This window comes from Gallus gallus, chromosome 15 (genome assembly GCF_016699485.2).
Source record: "Gallus gallus isolate bGalGal1 chromosome 15, bGalGal1.mat.broiler.GRCg7b, whole genome shotgun sequence".
In the NCBI taxonomy this organism is placed as follows: Eukaryota; Metazoa; Chordata; class Aves; order Galliformes; family Phasianidae; genus Gallus; species Gallus gallus.
Window position 1 is genome coordinate 6,117,643 of NC_052546.1, and position 19,698 is coordinate 6,137,340.

A 19,698-nucleotide genomic window follows, 5' to 3' on the forward strand; every position below is an offset into this window, starting at 1 on the left:
ACCACCACCGCCACCCTTCCCACCGTCCACTCTGCCCTCTGAAGGAACAGGCAAACCCCAACCTGATATTTTAGGACCTCCCCACCCTTCACCATACTAATTCCCCCAAATGCAGGCAGTGTGAGGACCTCTTCTCACCCCGCAGAGGTCACCGTGTGCCCCAGCCCTGGGAAATGCAGCTGGGCCATTCCCAAAGCACCGGGCACATTCAGAATATGAATGAGTGAGTTAAAGAGAAAGGGAAGGGTGGTTGGAGCTGCTGCAGCCTTTTACCGGGGGGGGGGGGGGGGGGGGGAAAGCTGCAAGAGTTAAGGGCTGAGCCCAGCACACAGCAGAAGGGAAGCAGCCGCGGGTGCGGGTGAGCAAACAAACAGAAAAAGCAGAAGTCGGTGCACTGAATCGGTAGTCAGGGAGTGCAAAAAAATCCGTACAGGAAGCAAAACAAAAGAGAAATCTCAGGCTGCAGGGGCTGAGAACGCGCAGAGGGTGCTGGTGAAATAGCTGAAGGTCACCAGGAAAAGCACAGCTGGGACGGCCGCCCGGGAAGAAGGGCAGCACGGGGCTGTGCTCAGCCAGGAGTGCCATTATGCACCAGCTGGGGGGAACTGCAGAGCAGCTCTCAAGGTAAGACTTTGTCCCGCATGGGCCGGTGACACAGGTGGGTGGCAACGGGGCAGGCATATGGCACAGACCACAGAGCAGTCCCTCCCCTGGCAAAAAGGTGCAGTGGAAGCTTGTTGTCTTTGCAGATCCCACGGCCTGCAGGGACGCAGATCTGCCACGGTGTACCTTGTCCTGTGGGACAGGGTGGCACCGGGGCGGTGCTGGCGTGGCACCAGGATGTCACTGGGATGACACCTGGCTGGCACTTGGATGGCACCAAGTGGGATGGAGCTGGGATGGCCATGCTTGGCAACGATATGCACCCACTGAAACCCTTGGGGTGAGGGACCCGAGGGCCATTTGTCCCCTCGGTGAGGACGGCTGCAGCCCTGCGTGCCTTGCCGTGCCGTTTGCCGGCTTCCTCGGCCGAAAGGCAGAGAGAACCGCTGGGAAATGGGCTCCGGGACAGCGTCCCACCCACTGCCACCGTCGCAGAGCTCCCATTTCCCGGAGCCCACGAACGACCCCGTGTTGCGGAACCCCGATCACCCCCTACAAAACCGCCCCGAATCCTGAACTCCCAACGCGCGCAGTTTGCGCCATCAGATGACGGGAGGGGCGCGGAGCGCTGCGCACCCGCGGAACGGCCGCTGCGGGGCGGCGGGGCCCCGGCGGAGCTCCCGGCGGAGCTGCGGGTGCCGCTCCCGCTCCGCCCCCGCGCAGCCTCCGCCCTCGGTCCGCCGCGCGGCGCCGCTTTTACATAACGCCCCGGGGCCGGGGTCCGCGCCCCGCGGTTCCTCCGCACGGCGGAAATGCGGAGCGGTTCTCATCGGTTTCCTGCCTGAGCCGTGCCGTGCCGTGCCGTGCCACCATGGGCGAGCGGCCCCCGGACGCTTTCTCGTGCAGGTAACCGCGGAGCGGAGCGGGGCCGGGACGGGGCGGGCGGCTCCGGGAAGAGACTGCGAAGGGAAAGTGGTGGAAGAGAGCGCGGGGCGGCCGTTTCTCTTCTGTGCCCCAGTCCGGAACGGGGTCCCCCCCGAGCACTCCCCTCACCTCCGTCCTTATCTCGGGTTCCCTTTTCCCGAAGATCTCTTCCTGTTCGCAGTGTGTGCTCCGTATCCCAGCACCCCATAACCTCTGGGCACCTCCTGTTCTTCTCACTGAGGGTCGTGGCACCCCTTAAACTCTGGGCACTCCCTCTCCTGGGTTCTCTGTTCTCTTTGGGGGGGTCCTAGCACCCCTATGCTGGGCACTCTGCTCCCCGCCCTCCACCGTCGGTGTGATCCTTTAGGATCAGGACCCCGAAGGGACGATGATCCCTTACAGAGGACTCAAGACCCCAAAGGTCTGATGGCCCCTTAGGGAGGGTGCAAGACCCCAAAAGGGGTGATGCTGCCCCACAATTAGGGGTGCCCCCCTGCGCACCCCTCTGCCCCACGCACTTTGCTGGCTCGTAGTGCTGCGTGGTTTGGCACACGCGGGGCCCCCGAGCACGAGGCCGGCGCACCGCAAGCAGTGCTGTGCCAACGTCCTCGTGTCAGCCCCGCTGCGCCAGCTGGGGTCAGCGCTCAGAGCCCTGACCTGTTGGCTCCGGCACTGGGAATAATGCGGCCGCCGCTGGGATTTACTGTCAAGGAAACCGGAGTGAGCTGTCGAGCTGCGATTTCGACATTGCTGCAAATGGATTCAAGATGTGCTGGGCTTGCGGGGACTTTTGGGGCTGCTGTGCTTTTGGTAGTGAAAGCAGCTGGAGGAAGCGGTGCTGTGCTGGAACCCAGCCGTGTTCCGTGTGCTGTGGGGCTGCGGGGTCGGGACCGGCTCAGTTCCTCAGACTTCTTTTCAGCTCATTTCAATGCATGGAGGGCTTTCCCCCCCCACTCCCAGTACGTCTCTTTTACGTTTTTTCCCCCTCCTTCACCATTACGTATTTACAGTCTCTGGGAAGATCCGGGTTGGTTTCGCTGTGTTTTGCTCTGATCTGTGTGCTTTTGGGACGCTCCGAGAACAAACCTCGTGTGTGTCCTCCCCCCAGCCATACAGTGTCCCCAGGGGAGGGACTGGGGCAAAGCAATGGCTTTTGGACAAATCCCAGCCAGAGGCACAAAGTGAAAGTGCAAGAGTTGCTGGCGGGGCTGCGGTGTGTGGCTCGAAAGGAGGAAGGGCTCCATACTGCCCCACAGCTGTGGGGTGCAGGGGCAGAGACCCATCCCTTCTGCACCGGGTGGTGGTCACGGGGCTGAACCAGTGGCTGTCCCCCAGCTTTGGTGGGCTGCAGTGTTTGCTTTGCTCGCAGGTGGCTGCAGAGCTGCAGAACTGGTTGAAAGGCAGAGGTGGCCTTCAATAGGGTGACTTTTGCTGTGCTGGTGGGCACATTCCCAGAACACATGCATGCATCCTTAGAAAGGCTCGGCCACGTGTGGACTGAAAGGTGGCCATAGAACAGCGTGGGTTTGCCATGAGCACAGCACCAAGGCTGTTTACCATGGCTGTGCCTAGGGCAAAGAGTACATCGCGTCATGGGCCAGCTCGGAGCAGGCATCTGTTCCCATGGAGTGATGTATCTGTCTCCATAGGGTGACACAGGGCTGCTCTCCTCTACCTCCCCAGGCTGCAAAACACCAAATCTCAGTGCCCAGAGCTGCACACAGCCACATTCTCCTCCTGGGATCACATCCAGCTGTCAGCTCCTACTGCCCCAGCCCCATAGCAGTGAGATGCAGAGGAACCTGGTCCTATAGGAACTGGTTGCAGAGAGACTGAGCCATGCCACCGGGATACCCACAGAGCTGCCCACCCCCCACCACCCCTGAGCCCCCCCAGCTGGATGCAGCAGCACTGAAAAGTGCCGTTCATCGCCCTGCGCTGGGCTGCGGGGCCGTGCCAAGAGCGGCGGCTGCTGCCTGGCTCAGAATAGCTCTTTTCATGGAGGACATCCTGGGAAGGAACAATGTTCCGCTCGCGGCATTGTGGGAACGCTGTGTTTGTGTGAGTCGGGAAGCGGGGAGCTGCGGGGCGTTCCCCGGCTCCTCCGGAACATCGCCTGTAGCGTGAATTGAGAACAGCATCCTAAAAGAGAAGCTAAAAGTGCACAGCTTTTCCTCTGCTCCGGGTACAGCCATTTCTGTGCACAAATCCCATTTCCACTGCTGACTCGCAGCAAGGGGCCGGGCCCGGTTTCATTTTTGGATTGCTGCTTTTGCTCCCCAAACCCCGGGGCCGGAGTGACGCTCTCTGGGTTGGGCAATAGGGTCGGTGGGAGCACTTTAATGAGATCTCCCGGGAGTGCTGGAGGCGGTGCAGCTGCAGGGCTGGATCCTGGCGCAGGCTGGGGCTTGTTGCTGCCGCCCGCATCAAAGCGCGGCCGATTGGTCTCATCCCATCCATCTCATCCCATCCAGTCCTGTTGCATCCTGTTGTGTTCCATCCTGTCTCATCCCCCTGTTCTCCAAGAGATGGCTGCTCCCGGCCCTGCAGCCCAAAGCACCCCCAAAACAACCCCGAAGCAGCATGGGCTCTGCACTTTTCCACTGCCTCCAGATAAGAGCCCTAAATCCCACTGAGCAGGGCCATGCCCAGGGGTGGGTGGGATTCTCCATTGGGTGCAAATGGACGCAATGTGCCATCGCGGTGATTGCTTTGGCTCGGTGGTGACCTGCAGAATGCAGTGCCAAAATCCTTTTGAGTTGGATCCAAGTAGAACATCCCTCCTTCTCCATCCCGGTGCGCTGGGGGCAAAGGTGATGCCGCAAGCACTGGGGCTGCATTCCCATCCTCATCCCAGCTGGAAAACACCCGTTGTAACCTCAGGCTCCTTCCCACCACGTGCCACAGATGAATCCCAGCGTCCCCAAATCCAACCTCTTCCAAAGCTCCAAATCCATCCACGTGCACCGTGGCACTGTCCCCGCAGGCTCTGCGTGTGCCGGCGATCCCCGGGTGCCGGCGGAAGCGTGAGCGCAGCCGTAGGGTGCTGAGTCATGGGCAGGCTGGCGGCGCTGATAGACGGCCGCGCGCGGGGCCCGCTGTGGGGCTCAGCCGGGCCGTGGGGCCGATAACATCTCCCATCGCCCAGAAACTGCACGGCACGTACTCAGAAGGCCGGCGGGTGGGCAGAGATAGAGGCTGTCGTGGCGCTTCCCAGCGTTATCGCCGCCCTGTCTGCAAAGCTGATCTGCCGCTCTCCAAATCTCCTCGCTCGCTTCCTTTGTGCTTTTATTTTCTTTTTATACATTTATTACTACTGTTATTATTATTATTCCCCGCCCCAAAGCAATGCAATCACTTTTCCTCCCCTTCTAGCAGCTGTGGGGAGGCGGTGGTGCGCGGCGCGGCAGGATACGGGCGGGCTGGAGGATGTTTCCTGCCTGAGCAGAATGCACGGCCCCGATAAATGCCGCGTGCGAGCACAAGGTACGGGGGGAACAGTGGGGCCACGCCAGCTGTGGGGAGCTGCAGGGCTCAGCGGGGCCACACTGGGGCCCAGAAGGGTCCCTGGGGCCATCAGACTGATGGCCATGGTGGTAATATCTGCATGGAGAGCCCTGGGGCATCCACAGTGTCCAAATGCAGCCATGGAAGGTACCCCCAAACAGGGGAGCAGGTCGGTTTTAGGGTTCTTTGTGACTATCTGTATGTTGTGTCCAGTTGGAGACCCGACTGATGTTGGAAGTGGATTTGCATTTGTTGAAAGGATGCTTTGAACGTGGAGCAAGGAGCAGCCATGCTGCTCCATGCAGTGCTGTGGGATGTGGTGGGGACATCGCGTGGACACTGTGGATGGATGGATGGACAGACGCTCCTCTTTGCCCCATCTGAGTGTCCCCATGGGGATGCTCCACTCATTCCTGTGCTGTCAGTGTGGCCACAACTCTGTCTGAATCTGCTCCACGAAGCAGCTCCCTCCCTGGATTGCAGCAGCAATTTGTTTGGTTTCCTCCCCTCCTGTCCCTCCCCCGGCAGTTTTATCAGCTCAGCTGAAATAGTTCCCAGGAGGGAAACCCATCAGCGCTGTTAAGCCCTTGGCAGAATGAAAGCGGATACAGCCGGGCCGCACGTCCTGTGGGAGCCGCCAGCAGCTGTGCGGGCAGGAAGCCACGCAGACACTGCAGGCAGGGAAACTGAGGCACAGAGAGCCAAGGCTATGGGGCTGGCATCTGGGACACGTGGTGCTCTGCCGGGCTGTGGGTTGTGAGCCATTGTGGTTTCTTGCCAAGCTGAATGCAGTGCGTCCTGGGGGATGAACGGATTTAGAGTCAATGAGGGTGGCCAAGTGGGGAGGTGTTGGGGAAGGATCCATCCTGATGGCACCGCTGTGCTCTGTCTTGCAGCACGGCCACCTCGCTGGAGCCACGGCAATGAATGGGCACGCTCTGCCAGCCGGCACGCCAGCGTATCCCCGGGGCTGGCATGAGTTTTGTGAGCTGCACGCCATCAGCACCGCCAAGGAGCTGGCGCGACACTACCTGCGCTTCGCCACCGAGCACCCGCACCATGACCTGCTGGCCGCCGAGAACTTCTCGCTGCGCTTCGCCGACCTCTTCCAGCAATATTTCTGCAATGAGGTGAAGGAGGGCTTTGCCATGAGCCAGCTCCGCATCCTGCCTGCTGGCCCGGCGCGGGATTACCGGGACACTCAGCGCCAGCATGCAAACCCTTCCCTGGGCACCGCGGCTTCCAAAGGCGAAGCAGAGCCGCCTGCTCGCCCTGAGCCCCCGGCCGAGCCCCCCACGGGGCTGCGCAAATCGTGGAGCTCGGAGGAGCTGACGGGGCCGGCACGGAGACCCTTCTCGCTCAGCCAGCTCCGCCGCAGCTGGCGCAGCCTCTTCCGCCGCCGCTCCTCAGATGCTCTCCCCACGGAGGCCGATGGTGAAGTGGCGGAGGCTGCGCTCAAATCGGGACTGAGCAAACGCATCCTGCCCTGGGGGCTGTCCCGGGAGCAGCCCCTCGAGGTGCGCAAGGAGGGGACGCTGAGGTACGGGCTGCTGGATGAGACGTCACTGGACAGCGGAACGCGCTGGCAGCGCTGCCGCCTGGTGCTGCGCAGGGCAGGGATGCCCGATGGTGAGGAGTACGTGCTGGAGCTCTTCGACCCACCCAAGGTAAGGAGATACTGTCTTTGTGGGGTGATGGGTTTGGCCGAGTGATGCTGCTCTGGGCTCCATTCGGATCATAGAATCGATCATAGAATGACTTGGGTTGGGAGGGACCTCAGTGATCCAATGTCTCCATGTCAAGGGTGGTGTGCAAGCAATTTGTTGAATGGTTTGGGTTGGGTGGACCTCAAAGATCCCCTGTCTCCATGTCAAGGGTGGTGTGAGCACAAACCTCGAGTGATTTGTAGAATGCCATGGCTTTCAAGGAACCCCCACATTCCTTGGAAACGGATGGAAACCCAAGCAGCAAGCAGTTTGTAGAATGGCTTTGTGTTGGAAGGAACCTCAGTGATCCCACACCAATGGCAATTGGCAAGAACAGATTATTGCCATCCGTTGCGATGCTCTTTGCATTTCTCTCCACCTCACTTTCCCAGCTGGAAGCAGAGTGCCTGCCTTGTGCATGGATGCAGGGTTGGTCCTGGGATAGGGGCTGGTGGCCTCGCTGGGAGAGCCGCTCGTCCCCGGGGACCAGGATGGCCAACTCATATAAGAATGGACCTTACAGTGCTGTGGCTCCCAGGGAAATTCAAAAAGGAAACAGAGAATGAGAAGCAGCTCTGTCCCCTCCTCGTGGGGTCTGCAGAGAGCTCAGTTTTATTTTGTCAGCACTTCTGTGGGTCCGAGCAGTGCTGGCGGTGCCGGATTCGGGCGGCAGCGGGGTTTTGCCATGGTGTTTAATCTTTAAAAAGCCAGTTCCTGCCCATGGCAGGGCCGACGCCGCCGGAACGGGATGGGCTTTTCATCAAGCGGGGGTTGGTTTTACTTTTTTTAAATTAATATATGTATTTTTAATTTGTACTCATTTAACGCTGAGCAAATTGTGCTTCGGAGCAAAGCACCACAACTTGGAGGAGCAGAAGGAGCCACCGTCCCTGCGGTGTCCCCATACGCTGCTGCCGCTTTCGCTTTTCACAGCTTGGTGTCACGTGTGGCAGCAACCGCTGCTTTCGCTTACGCAGGGCTGTGGGAGCCGGGCTGGGGCTCAGCCCTTCCCTTTGGGCCTTATGGGACACGGAGTACCTTTGCGCCACAGCACAGGGCTTGGTGCTGGCTAACGCTGCTTTATTTTCCCCTTTTTAAGTGTTGTTCTGCCTGCTGTTGCTGCTTGGGTGGTTGCGACTGGAGAGCTGTGCCATGATGGGTGTGAGGCCGGTGTGGGTTCTCTGATGTCTCGTATGAGGGTTGTGCTCACCATTCCTCGTCACTTGGGGCTTTCTGCTCTACCACACTGTATATCTTCATGGATCTGGTAGCTCTGGAAGCTGCACAGGGGGCATTTGTGCCATGGGCTGTCCCCTGCCCCACTGCAGGGATGGAGCTTGCCAGGCTTGGGGCCGCCCCATCCATCTGCTGAGCCCCACGCGCATATTTTATGGCCAAACCCTAAACCCCGTGAAAATTGGGATTTGCAACGGAAATGTCCCGAGCCGTTTATGTTGACCAGATGTTCTTACAGGAAGGGGAAGGGAAATGGGATTTTCATTAGTGCTGGTTTCTTGATGGCATTTTAATGAAATCCATCACATCCCATAGAAGATTGTACTCCGAGATGAGCTGGGAAGGCTCTTTCCGGTGCAGACGGAGGTGCCTATGTCACAGCTCTTACGTCCTCGGCCGCGGGAGGAGCAGTGTTTTCAGTATTTTTATCTTTGCGCAGTGTGAGACTGCTGTGACTTCCTTTTTTTTTTTCTTTTTTTTTTTTTCTGCTGTCTTTTCCCCTTCCTTTCACCTGAAGCTCATTTCTGAGAACTGCGCTCCCCTGAGCCAGCAGCTCTTACCCGGGGGGCTCCCATGCCAGTCCCAGAGCCGTGGGGGACGTCCCAGTACCATGGTTCCCATGGGACAAATGGGATGAGAATGGCCCAGTGTCACCGATCCCATGGGGTGGGATGGGAATGTCCTGGTGCCATGGTTGCCACAGGATGGGATGGGTTGGAAAGGTCCCAGTGTTGCAGTTTCCAGTGGGATGAGATGGGATGGGATAGGATGCAGTGACTGCATTTTGGGAAGAAGCACTGGCATGGCCACGGCGGCTGCATTGGCACCACTGTTCCAGGCAGGGACTTGAGCAAATCCCATCCCTTGTTGCACAGTGTGGCTTCAAATCTAAAATGCATTTACTCTTCTAAGTGAGCTCTCCTTATGGTTCAAGGCTAGGGCGCCACTCACGGATCCATGGCCATGGATCCATGGCATCCCCAGCCCTTTGCCCATGGCAAACAGGGATGGGCACTGAGCAACAAACCCCAAGCAGGGAATGGGAGCACCTCATGCTCTACCACCACCCTGGGTTCCATTTGGTGATGCATTCCACGCCACATTTTTCTTCCCCATTGCCATAAAGCCATGAAACAACCCCAGTTGCAGTGACACAGCTCCCATTGCCCTGGACCAGCATCGCATACCCTCTCACCCACAGCCTTCCTGGTGACAGCGGGTGTCAGCGCATCCCCTCACTGCTGTTCTTCGAAGGCTGTGCTGGGCGTAGCCTGCCCTCTGTGAGATTTCGGTGGTGATTTTTTTTTTCTCTTTCTTTTTGTTTTTTTTCCCCCCCCCCCCCCCGCTCTTTTCTTTTTTTCTCTCATATTTCAAGGTGAGGGCGCGCGGCGGGGAGGGGCGATGAGACAAAAGGTTATTTGTCATTCATGAACCACAACTTTTTCCATCCTTGGTCATGCATGGGGGGGGAAAAAAATAAAGAAAGAGAGAAACCCACTTTTAGCAGCATAACCACAGCTCCGGCGTTAATTGCTGAAGTGCGGAGTTTCTTATTTTGGAAACCGTGTTGCTGGGATGGAGCCTGCCAGGGCTTGATTGGTTCACATGGGAAGGGCGAAGCTGCCCCTTTCCCCGCCCTGGGGCTCTCTGGGTTTGCTTGGAGGGAAGAGCGGAGGGTTCTTTTTCTTTCTGACCCAATTCTTGAAGATTTGCGGTGGTTTTGCCCTACCGCTGTGGTCTCTCTGCCCGTGGGGATGGGGCCGTCTGCCCTGCAGGATGCTGTAAGGCTGTTGGGCAGGAAGGCAACATGCATGCCAAGGAGCGAGCAAAACAGGGGGATAAGTGGAGAACCTCAAGAAAAGGAGCTTGGAAAGTGCCCCAGCCTACTGCCTTTCCCCCAGTCTGGGGGTCCTGGCATGTGCAGCACCTGCTGATGTAAGGTGCTCAGCGGTGCTTTTGGGTGATTGTAGCTCTTTAAAACAAAAAAAAAAAAACACTTTTTTTTTTTTTAAATGGTCCAGGATGTGGTTGTGTTGGGGCTGAGTGCTGCTTCTTTCGAAGGTAAATATTTATGAGAGCTGTGCAGGGCTGGAGAAGCTCTCCACGCTGATCCCCATTGCTCCAGCATCACAGAGATGGCGTTTTGGTGCTGAGGATGCTAACAATTAAGCAGCGCTCAGCAGGGTGAACAGGTCAACATGCTTTGGGACTGAACTACGCCTGGAGTTCAATTGTGTTCTCCGTTCTTGACATTCTTGTCCCACGTGATGCCAAACCCAGCTCTGCTCCTGCTCATCTCCCATAGGAGTGAATGAGGAGTGAACACCCCCACAGGCACGGAGTTCCGCAGCCCTTGGGGTGACTCAGCCCCAGTGGCTCCCACCCGCTCCCTCCCCACCTTGTTTACTTTCCAAGCTCTTTTATTTATGCCAGGAAATTATTAAAGCAACCCACGCTGGAAGCGAGTTTGGCTGAAAATAAAACTCCAAGCTGCTGGCAAGCGCCGGCTGCGTAAAGCTCTCCTGTTTATAGCTCTGCTTTTCCAAAACGCCGCTCTGCTGAGGGTGAATGGGGCCAGGTCAGAGGGCAGCTGCTCCTCATCCCCGTTTCTCATGGCTGGTGGGGTCCAGCAAAGATTGGGGTCCAGCAGTGCTACCATGGCTGTGGATTTGGCCAACACAGCACATTGCGTTTGGCTGAAGCTGAGAGCTTCCCGCCTCGCTCCCATCCCCGATTCCCGCCGAACTGTGGTGCTAGGGCTGAATGGGAGACATTCAGCCGTGCTGGCGCGTGCAGTGCACGGGGCTTTCAGAGGGACGTTTCCTCGTTCATGCCCTGCCTGTGAAGCAGCCTCTGCCTTATTTATGGGCCTTTTCATCAATGCACAAAGAAGGGCAGTCAGCCCTGAGAGCACGCGGGTTTCCAGCCCCTTGCATCCTTCCCCATGGGGCTGAGCAATACTGATGCCTTTTTGGGGGGTGCTCCCAGCACCCCAGTTATTCCTCTGTTAGAAATAGCTGCTCTGGGAGCTGGGGGCTGTGCTCCCCCAAAGCGCTTTGCAGCAGTGCAGAGCCACCAGAGGCAGGAACAGAGGGCGCTTTGTGCCCTGCGGCTGTGTTCAGGGCTGGCACAATGGGGCTCCTTGTAGCCACCCAACCTGCTCCCCTCAGGGACAGCTCTGTCCCCACCATGGCTTTGGGGTTTCTGTCTCAGAGATTTGTTTTCCCCTCCAGTGTTGTCCGAGTGTGGGATTTGGGGCAGGCAGTGGGATTGGAAGGGGCTTTTTTGGGGTGATGGCAAGCAGGAGGTGATGGAGGGGGTCTTGAGTTCCCCCCACCACAGCAGCACTCACATTTCTCTGTCCAACAGGCAGGAAAGCCCCTATATTTACAGCCCATGCCCAGAGCAGAGAAGCCATGAAGGTGCTCAGTGCTGCTGTCAGTTGGGTTCAGAGTGAATGGCTCCCGTGTGCCACATGGCTCTCCCAGCCATGGGTGCCATAAGCACGTGGAGAGTGGAACACAGCACTAAAGTGGGGTGAGGGAAGCGGTGCCTGTGTGGGAAATCCCTGCCCTGAGTGTGGAGGAGGAAACAGGGCAGAGGAGGAAGAGGCTGCGGGAGAAGAATTAAAGGAAGAGAGGAGGGGCTGTGGGTCAGGGCCAAGCAGAGGCAGGGAGAAGTTGCGGTCAGTGGGAGAAAGGCTGCTGGGAAATGGCAAGGATGAATGGAAAAGCTCAGAAATCCCCCAGAATCATCATGGGGCAGCCCGGGTGGGACTGGTGCCCTCAAGACCTGCTGTGATGCGAGTGGCTAAGGATGAGCATTGGGATTGGCTGCACTGCCAAGCCCATAGGGCATTGGGATCAGCTGCTGGAGGGCCAGCAATGGGGTTGACAGTGCCTTGGAACCAAAGGATGAGTACTGGGATAAGCCTTGGTGCCTGCTCCAAAGGCATCTGCTGGGATTACCTCTGGTGCAGACCCTCAGGGATGAGTGTGACGAATGCTTTGAGCCCACCAGCACGTCCCCAGGTTGCTGCTCTGTGTGGGAACAGTGGGGACCTCACCCCCCATGGCTGCATGCCACCGTCCCCCTGGGAAACTTCAGAAAACTCCCCCGGGGCTGCGGGTGCAGGATGTGGTTTGGGGCTGGCATAACGCAGCACCCACTCTGCTGCAAATCTCAGTGGCCCGTCTGTCCCTCCATCTGTCTGTCCCTTCTCAGCTCTGTGGGAACCCCAGTGGGGCTGAGCTGTGCCACTCTGACACTGGCTGAGGTTTGTCCCCTGTGTAATGGAACAGCTAAACCATGGTTTACCAGAAGGGACAGATCTCACCCATACACCGTGAGGCTCAAGGTGGAAACAAAAAAGCCAGCATGGGGAAATCCCCAGTATGTGGATGGGCTGCGCTTGAAGGATTTGCTTTTGCTCTGCATGGCCTTGGCCCTGCTGCTGAAGCTGTGCCACTGCTGTCATTGCTGTGCCATCAACGTGCCACCACCATCATTGCTGTGCCATTGCCATCATCGCCACACCACCACCATCACCACCTTGACATCACAGTGCCACTGCCATCACTGCTGTGCCACTGCTCTCATTGCCATGCTACCACGATCATTACCATGCCATCACCATCATCACTATGCCACTGCCACCATTGCTATGACACTGCTGCTGTCGCCACGCCATCACCATGTCACTGCCATCATTGCTGTGCCACCACTGTTGTCTACATGCCACCACTATCATGGCCATGCTGCTGCCATCATTGCTGTGCCACTGTTGTCACTGCCACACCAAAGCTGTCGTCCCCTGCCACTTTACACATGGTAGTGGGGCTCAAAGTGTGACCCATCTCAACTCACACAGTATTTTTAAACTTTAGAAAATGGTTGGGCTTTGGCAGACCACAGGTGGAAGGACACTGTGCTCAAGCACTCATTTTAATGGTGCTGGAAGCTGGTATGGTCCTCCAGTCCCCATGGAGCTGGCACCCCAGGACATTGTGGGGTGCTCACATAGGCACTGGGATTCCCCTTCCAGCCTCCAGATCCTCTAGGGAGCAGTAGGGTAAATTTATCAGAGTGAGAACAGCAGCATTTGCAGTGCTCATCCCATCCCATCCCATCCTTACTGATTCTATGATTCTATTCTATGATCTCATCCCATGCCATCCTTAACGATTCTGTGATCCCATCCCATCCCATCCTAATGACTCCATGTCTCCATTCTATGCTCCCATCTCATCCCAAGCTCCCTGGGCTCCATGAGGCTGTGGCACCTCTCAGCCCATACAAAGCCCGTGAGCATGCAGTGTTGAGTGTGCACTTCTGGTTACCGAGAAAGGCACTTCTCGGTAGGGCCGCCATCGCATGGGGCATCTCGCGGTCAGGTGCAGCGCGGTGCCTGCGGTAGGCACTTCTCCGAAGCCAGCGTGGTGCTGGGGCACCGTATCTCTTGGCAGCATCATTTCCTTCTCCCTCGAGCTCTGCGTGCGGCGCTGAGCAAAAGGCTTCGCCGAAATTCCTTTTCCTGGAATTCCCCCTCCGGGAAAGCACAAGCAGCGTGGTGACCAGGCCACGTGCGCCATTAACGCCCGTGCCACGTTGGCACCGTGACCCAGAGGACATGCCAACCCTACCGGATGGGCACTGCAGCGTCCCCTCCTCGTGCCGGGCACTGCGCTGCAGCCACTGCTGTCCCTGGGAGGACAAAGCCATGGGGACGTGGTGCGGCTCCGACACTGATTGCGGTGGCTCTTGGCAGGGCGCAGAGCCGCAGCCGACTTCTAAGAACTTTCTTTCGGCGCAGCACAGAGCTGATAAGGGTTGCTCCCTCTCACGCTGCGCTTCCGGCCCCAGAGTACACCGAGTCCTTGGTTGAGAGTGAGACTGAGGTGGGGGGGGAGGAAGGGGAGGCAAAAAAAACAAAAAAGCACAACCAAACGTAGTAAAATCTCCAGCGCTGCAAGGAGCAGACGTGCACTGATGGGAATGGCTTTGAAGCAGTGAGTGCAGAGCAAAGCCACGTCCCTGTCCCTGCTGCACTGCAAAACGCAGCCCGGAAGCAGCTCAGCATTGCACAGAGGGATGGGTCTCATGGCAGCGTGCCCGGCACACACTGGCACGGGGCTGGCAGCGTCCAGGCACTGCCAGAGCCCAGAGCGGGTGCCCCATACTGCAGCTTCCAGCAGCTCGGCAGCAGAGGAACCGAAAGCTGCCGCCAGGGTATTATTAGAGTTGTTGGAAGTGCATGCTCAGCATTTTGTCATGTGTCTGGGTCAGAGTGAAAGCGGGCAGGCAGCAGTGGGCAGCTCTCAGCACGGCACCATGGGTGCACCAGGGTAGCGTCTGGGGGGGTCCCATGAATGTGTTCTCACCAGCCAGGCTCTGATTTCATTCTCATTGTGCACATGCTGGGAAATGCCTCCTCCCTCCTTTCCTCTGCATTATGGCACCACGGAGATGGGTTCCTTCTTGGAGTGCATTACCCAGCACAGCTTGTGGCAACCTCAGGGCAACATCCATGCAGGACGTGTCCCTGCCACATGGGCTATTTCCTTGTGAGGGCTATTTCTTCACCCTGTGACCCTGCTGAGCTGTGCTGCTTGCTCTCTGCAGGGATCCAAGCCAAAGCTGCGTGCTGCCTGCTCAGCCATCCAGGAGGTGCGGAGGTGCACGCGCCTTGAGATGCCTGACAACCTGCACACCTTCGTCCTCAAGGTACGGCCCCGAGGCCCTTCTCAGCCTTTTTGGGATTCACGTGGCTGCCCAATGCTCCTGTGCCAAATTTCACTTCCTCTTTGGAGAGTGGTTTATGCTGGGGGGATGCAGCCCGTAGGGTGGGGGTGCTGTGCTCTGAGCAGTCCCTACATGTGGGTAGAGATATGATTGGAATGCACATCTCCCTTTAATATCGCTCTGCGGTGTCCTCAGGTCACCAATGCCACTGATGTGCTATTTGAGGCGGGGGATGAGCAGCAACTCAGCTCCTGGATGGCCGAGATCCGGCAGTGTGCATGCAGGGGGTAAGAACTCGCCAAGCCCGAGTCTGCATGTCCCCAAATGCTGTGCCCAGCACTCATCCCAGCTTCTCCCATCCATGCAGGTCAGATGTGGGTGACCCTGAGCTCCTGTCAGGCCGGCACCCCGATCCCGCAGCCACCAGCCCTCCTACCAGCTCAGACTCCCCAAGCCAAGGTGAGCACCCGGGGACACCAAGAACAAGGCAGAGGTGTTGAGGACACCATCCCCAGGGGGTTCCCATGCCTCGGTGGGACTGGCTGAAGTTAATCCAGCCCCAAATAGCGCAAGGAGGACAGAGATACAGGGGGAAGGGATGAGGGTGATGAGTGGGGCTGGGCAGGGTCTCCACTTCCTTGGGGCACTCACCCTTGCTGGTGTCCCTGTGTCTGGGCAGGGGCAATGCCAGGGGGGCCGCCGGAGGCAGCGGGGCCGAAGATGGAGCAATTCCTGTCTTCCTGCCCCTGGTTCCATGGGCCCATCTCCCGTGTGAAGGCAGCGCAGCTGGTGCAGCTGGGAGGGCTGGAGGGCCATGGCGTCTTCCTGGTGCGGCAGAGCGAGACGCGCCGCGGCGAGTACGTGCTCACCTTCAACTTCCAGGGCAGAGCGAAGGTACGGGTGGGAGATGGGATGGGATACGTTGGGTTGGGATGAGTTGGGCTGGATTAAGTTGAGCTGGGTGGAAAATGTTACCCCTGTAAGAACCTCACCCCCACCCCAGCTGGTGCTCTCCTTGTCCCAGTGCTTGTAGAGGGCTGGTGTCCCCATCCCCAGTTCTTGGGAGAGGGAAAAACCCTGCAGTAAACAGGGCTGGAGATGCATCACGTGATGCTAAGGCCGTTTGTTCCCTCCCCCATCCATCCCAAATATCCCCATGTCCCCCATCATCTCCTCCACCAAGGGAGCTGGTAGAAGGCTAACCTGTCTGTGCTCCTCCCTGCAGCACCTGCGGCTGTCGTTGACGGAGCGGGGCCAGTGCCGCGTCCAGCACCTGCGTTTCTCCTCCATCACAGAGATGCTGCACCACTTCCATCGCTATCCCATCCCGCTGGAGTGTGGGGCCACCTGTGATGTCCGGCTCTCCAGCTATGTTGTCGTCCTTCCCCAGGCACCAGGTAGGGAACAGCAGTCCTGGGATGGACATTCTGGGGTTTGGGAATCCTGGGGGACAGGGATGAGGGTCCTGGCCCTAAGGGAGGGTTTTTGCCCAGAGGGAGGGTCCTGACATTAAAGGAGGGTCTCTTGGGGCAGTGGGTGCAGCTGTGCCCATTTGGGGGAAGCAGAAGCATCGAGGCAGTGTCCCTCGACACTGACGCCTGAGCTCCTGGCTGTCCCAATTTGAGTAAGCAGAATCTACCCTCAGTCACTATGGGATGCACTCCAGTGCTAGCAGCAGGGCGCTAGGACAGAACCACCTTGAGCATCTGCTCTCTGCCTCTGCCCACAGCTCCCGGCTCCAGCCCTGCGCTCCCTGTCCCGCTGCCCTTCTGGAGCCCAGAATTCAGCCTGACCCCCTCCGAGTCCCCTCCAGAGCCCATCTTCCACCTGGTGCCACCGGTGGCTGAGCTGGCGCAGGGCTCACACCCCAATGGGGCACCCCATGGCGCACGGCCCCGCGATTCGGACTACGAAGTGGAAGCCCCAGGCCGGGGCCGCATGCGTGCTGTGGACAACCAATACACACCACTGTGATGGGCGCAGGGATGCACTTTTGGTGGAGAAGTCCCAGAGATCCCTCTGGGTGGCACAGAGGAAAAAGAATGTATTTCCTTCCTTCTGGTTAGGGATTGTTATTTTTTAATTTAGCAAGGAAGGGGGTCATTGTTCACTCCAGTATGGGTGTGCTCCCTTTCCTGGGCCTGTTAAAGGGCCATTTTTTAAAAATTTATCTTTTTTTTTTTGTATTATCAAAGCTTTCTCGTTACTGTTTACACAACCACCATGGGGGCACCGCACCGCCGTGTGCTCTCCTGCCCCTTCCAGGAGGAGTTGAGGGTGTGTGGTGCATTCGCACCATTGGAGCAAATGAATGAAAAGGAGAAAAAATGGATTCACAATTCTTGGCCAAGCGCTGCCCGCGAGCCGGGATGGGGCTGTGCCACGCTACTGCTCGCCAAGGATTTGTTTTATCTCTACAGACAAGGCAAAAACTGGCTTTTCTCACTCCTTATTTTCCCCAGCTCGCCTGTTGCAGCCAATCCTGCAGCAGCGCTGCCCACACCGCGATGCTAACCGAGACGTGAACACTAACAGCTCCATCCCTAACAGTGCCACTGCTGAGAGCTACTGCGGAGACTGACAGCAAAGCATCCCCCACCAATGGGGGCATTTCCAGAACAAAACTCAGTTTCCCCATGGTTTTGTACCTTGGCCGTGCAGCTGTGCACCCTGCTCAGCTCTTTTTTTCCTCCCCGCAAAAAAACATGCAAGGGGACGGCGGTGTTCCATGCTATGCAGTAATGGGCAGAGGGAGCAGAAAGCCCCTCTGAGCCCACACACCCAACGTGCCTTAGGAGAGGAAGAGGAAGGTTTGGTGTTTCTGCAGCTGTAATACCCACACAGCAGCACTTTAACCTGCCTCCATGTGTGTCCCCTCAAAGCATGGGGCCCCATTTACCTGCTGGTGCCTGGAGAGAGGATTGGCTGCTCTGTCAGGAGGAAGGAGGGAGCTGGGGCTGTTGCCACATTCAGGGCATACTGGAAGTGCTCAGCTCCCATTTATGGGATCATAGAATGGTTTGAGTTGGAAGGGACCCCCAAATGCTATCTGGTCCCATTCCCCTGCCATGCACAGGGATACTGACAGCTCAATCCCAAGGGCTCCTAATACAACATTACTCTCAAACTCACATTACAGAGAATCTTTTTTTCCCCCCTTTTAAAAGTAGAGCCTTCAAGAGCATTAATGGAGGATTTCATTTGAAAGCCAACAATACAAAGCCTCAAAGCTTTTGGAAGGGTCTGAGAACGCACCATGTGCACCATTGGCCATACACAGCCCGCAGCCAACCGCACAGCTCTGCTGTGATAAGCAACTGCTCTGCATATGCAGACAGGAGAAAGTGGCTGCATCACCTTGAGAACTCATATGGAGTTTCGTGTCTCCCATCTCCTGCTCTGCTCCCATTCTCCACTTTATGCATCCAGAGCACGCAAAGCCTTCTTTGCCCAACTCCTGTTTCCAAACCCCCAATGCCTGCTCCATGGCATCCAGACTCCAAACTGGAGCATTTCAGAGAAAACGATACTGCGCATTGTCACCTCCTGGGCTGCCAAACACAGAGAGGCTACAGGGGAACAAAGCAGCCCCTGTGCTCTCTTCCTTCCCAGAGCTGCACTAAGGCTGCAGGCAGCAGCATGGTCCCCATGCATCAAAAAACAGCAAATCAGGAACAAGGCTGCCCAAATCTGGGGCTTTAAAGGCCAATACCTCCTTGATGCCTGGTCCCAGATTGTTGTGTCTGGGGGAGAAGCTGCTCAGCAAAGCTCTGCAAGCCCGTGGAACACCTGCACATGCTGCAGCCCCAGGCAGCCACATCTGAATGATTTTTTCCCCAAAGGATGAGAGGGTCTCACCCCAGCTCCTCCACAGAGGCAACAAAGGGATGGGAAAAGGAATTGCAGCCACACACAGTGTTCCTAACCCGCCCTTCTATTGCAAGGGATTTGGTGTTGTTCAAAGGGGAACCATTGGGTTTGGTTAGAAAAACATACATTGAGTTCATCAGGCCATGCCCCTCTGCAAGGTTAATGCAGTGCTGAAGGCACTCTATTACCACAGGGGTAGGAGAGGTGCTCCCAGGACACTGCTTTTGGCAATAAGGATGCTAAGGGAAGGGGCAGTGCCTTTACTCTCCAGCTAGGGCTGCAGAGACCTGGTTCTGACAATGCCTATGACACAAAGCAATAATTAACATTTTTAGTTATCTCATCCCTCCACGCCACACTGCAGCCCGGGCAGGTTCCCAGCACTGACACCACCACCAACTGGTGTTGAAGCACAACTATCCCACGGCAAAGCCTCAGGGAAGAGCTCCAGGTCCAGGTGAAGCCAAAGCAGAAGGAATCCATGTAAGCTAGAGCAGCACCAGCTTGCTGGGAAGGGGCCAGGGAGGGACTTTTTGTTCCCTCACCTCCGGACCACACAACACTGCTGTCACACGACCAAGCATATAAAGCCTCCAAGTGTCTGAGCACAGTATTCCAAACTTCATGGTAAGCTCGCTGGCTCCCACCAGGGCACAGCCTGCACCAGCAGCCACTGCATGCCCTCCCACCCAGCCTCTAGGGTGACTAAAGCCAACAGGTTCTGTTGGATGAGTTTAGTGATTTGGAAGTTCTACTTTTCACCTGCACAGAAGAGTTCTTCTTGTATAATAGGTTTTCTATATATTGTTTCTGTATGTACTGTACAAGTAACTTATTCTTGAATAATGCAATTTTACCATAATATAAAAAAAAAAACCTGCTCTTAATAAACTGTTTTTAGAACTCGTTTCTCACTTTTAGTATTTCACCTCATTCTCTATGGTGCTGCTATTTGAGCAGACCAAGAGCTGCTCGAAGTCACAAACCCTCCCTCAGAAATGGAAGCTCCCTGCCAGCAGGAGCAAGTCTCCATCATGGCTTTTGATGGTCGCATGCCCCCTGCTGCCCACCTGCACTTACTTACATCCATTTCATGTATTTGTGACATCTT

General features: G+C 57.1%; 1 protein-coding gene across 4 annotated transcripts; it reads left to right on the forward strand.

The window, feature by feature from the left end:
* Positions 1-471: 471 nt before the first annotated feature.
* Positions 472-19,490, forward strand: SH2B3 (SH2B adaptor protein 3). Of its 4 annotated transcripts, none has more exons than XM_015275575.4 (8): positions 472-624; positions 5,931-6,701; positions 14,598-14,699; positions 14,913-15,004; positions 15,085-15,176; positions 15,397-15,611; positions 15,943-16,114; positions 16,447-19,490. In XM_015275575.4, the coding sequence occupies exons 2-8, from the start codon at positions 5,958-5,960 to the stop codon at positions 16,689-16,691; spliced, it is 1,662 nt and encodes a 553-aa protein (XP_015131061.2). In that variant the 5' UTR covers positions 472-624; positions 5,931-5,957; the 3' UTR covers positions 16,692-19,490. The 4 variants fall into 4 exon arrangements, with proteins under 4 accessions (XP_015131061.2, XP_003642242.4, XP_015131059.2 ...); XM_003642194.4 differs by lacking the exon at positions 472-624 and adding an exon at positions 1,195-1,509; XM_015275573.2 differs by lacking the exon at positions 472-624 and adding an exon at positions 1,195-1,509 and having other exon boundaries at positions 17,180-19,490.
* The last annotated feature ends 208 nt before the right edge of the window (positions 19,491-19,698 follow it).

Bases quoted from the DNA above. Each gene is read 5' to 3' on its own strand.
- SH2B3 (XM_003642194.4), top strand. From the start codon at position 1,210: ATGACGGGAGGGGCGCGGAGCGCTGCGCACCCGCGGAACGGCCGCTGC. The intron at 1,510-5,930 runs GTAACCGCGGAG...TCTGTCTTGCAG, and splicing joins CCGGACGCTTTCTCGTGCAG to CACGGCCACCTCGCTGGAGC. The intron at 16,115-16,446 runs GTAGGGAACAGC...CTCTGCCCACAG, and splicing joins CGTCCTTCCCCAGGCACCAG to CTCCCGGCTCCAGCCCTGCG.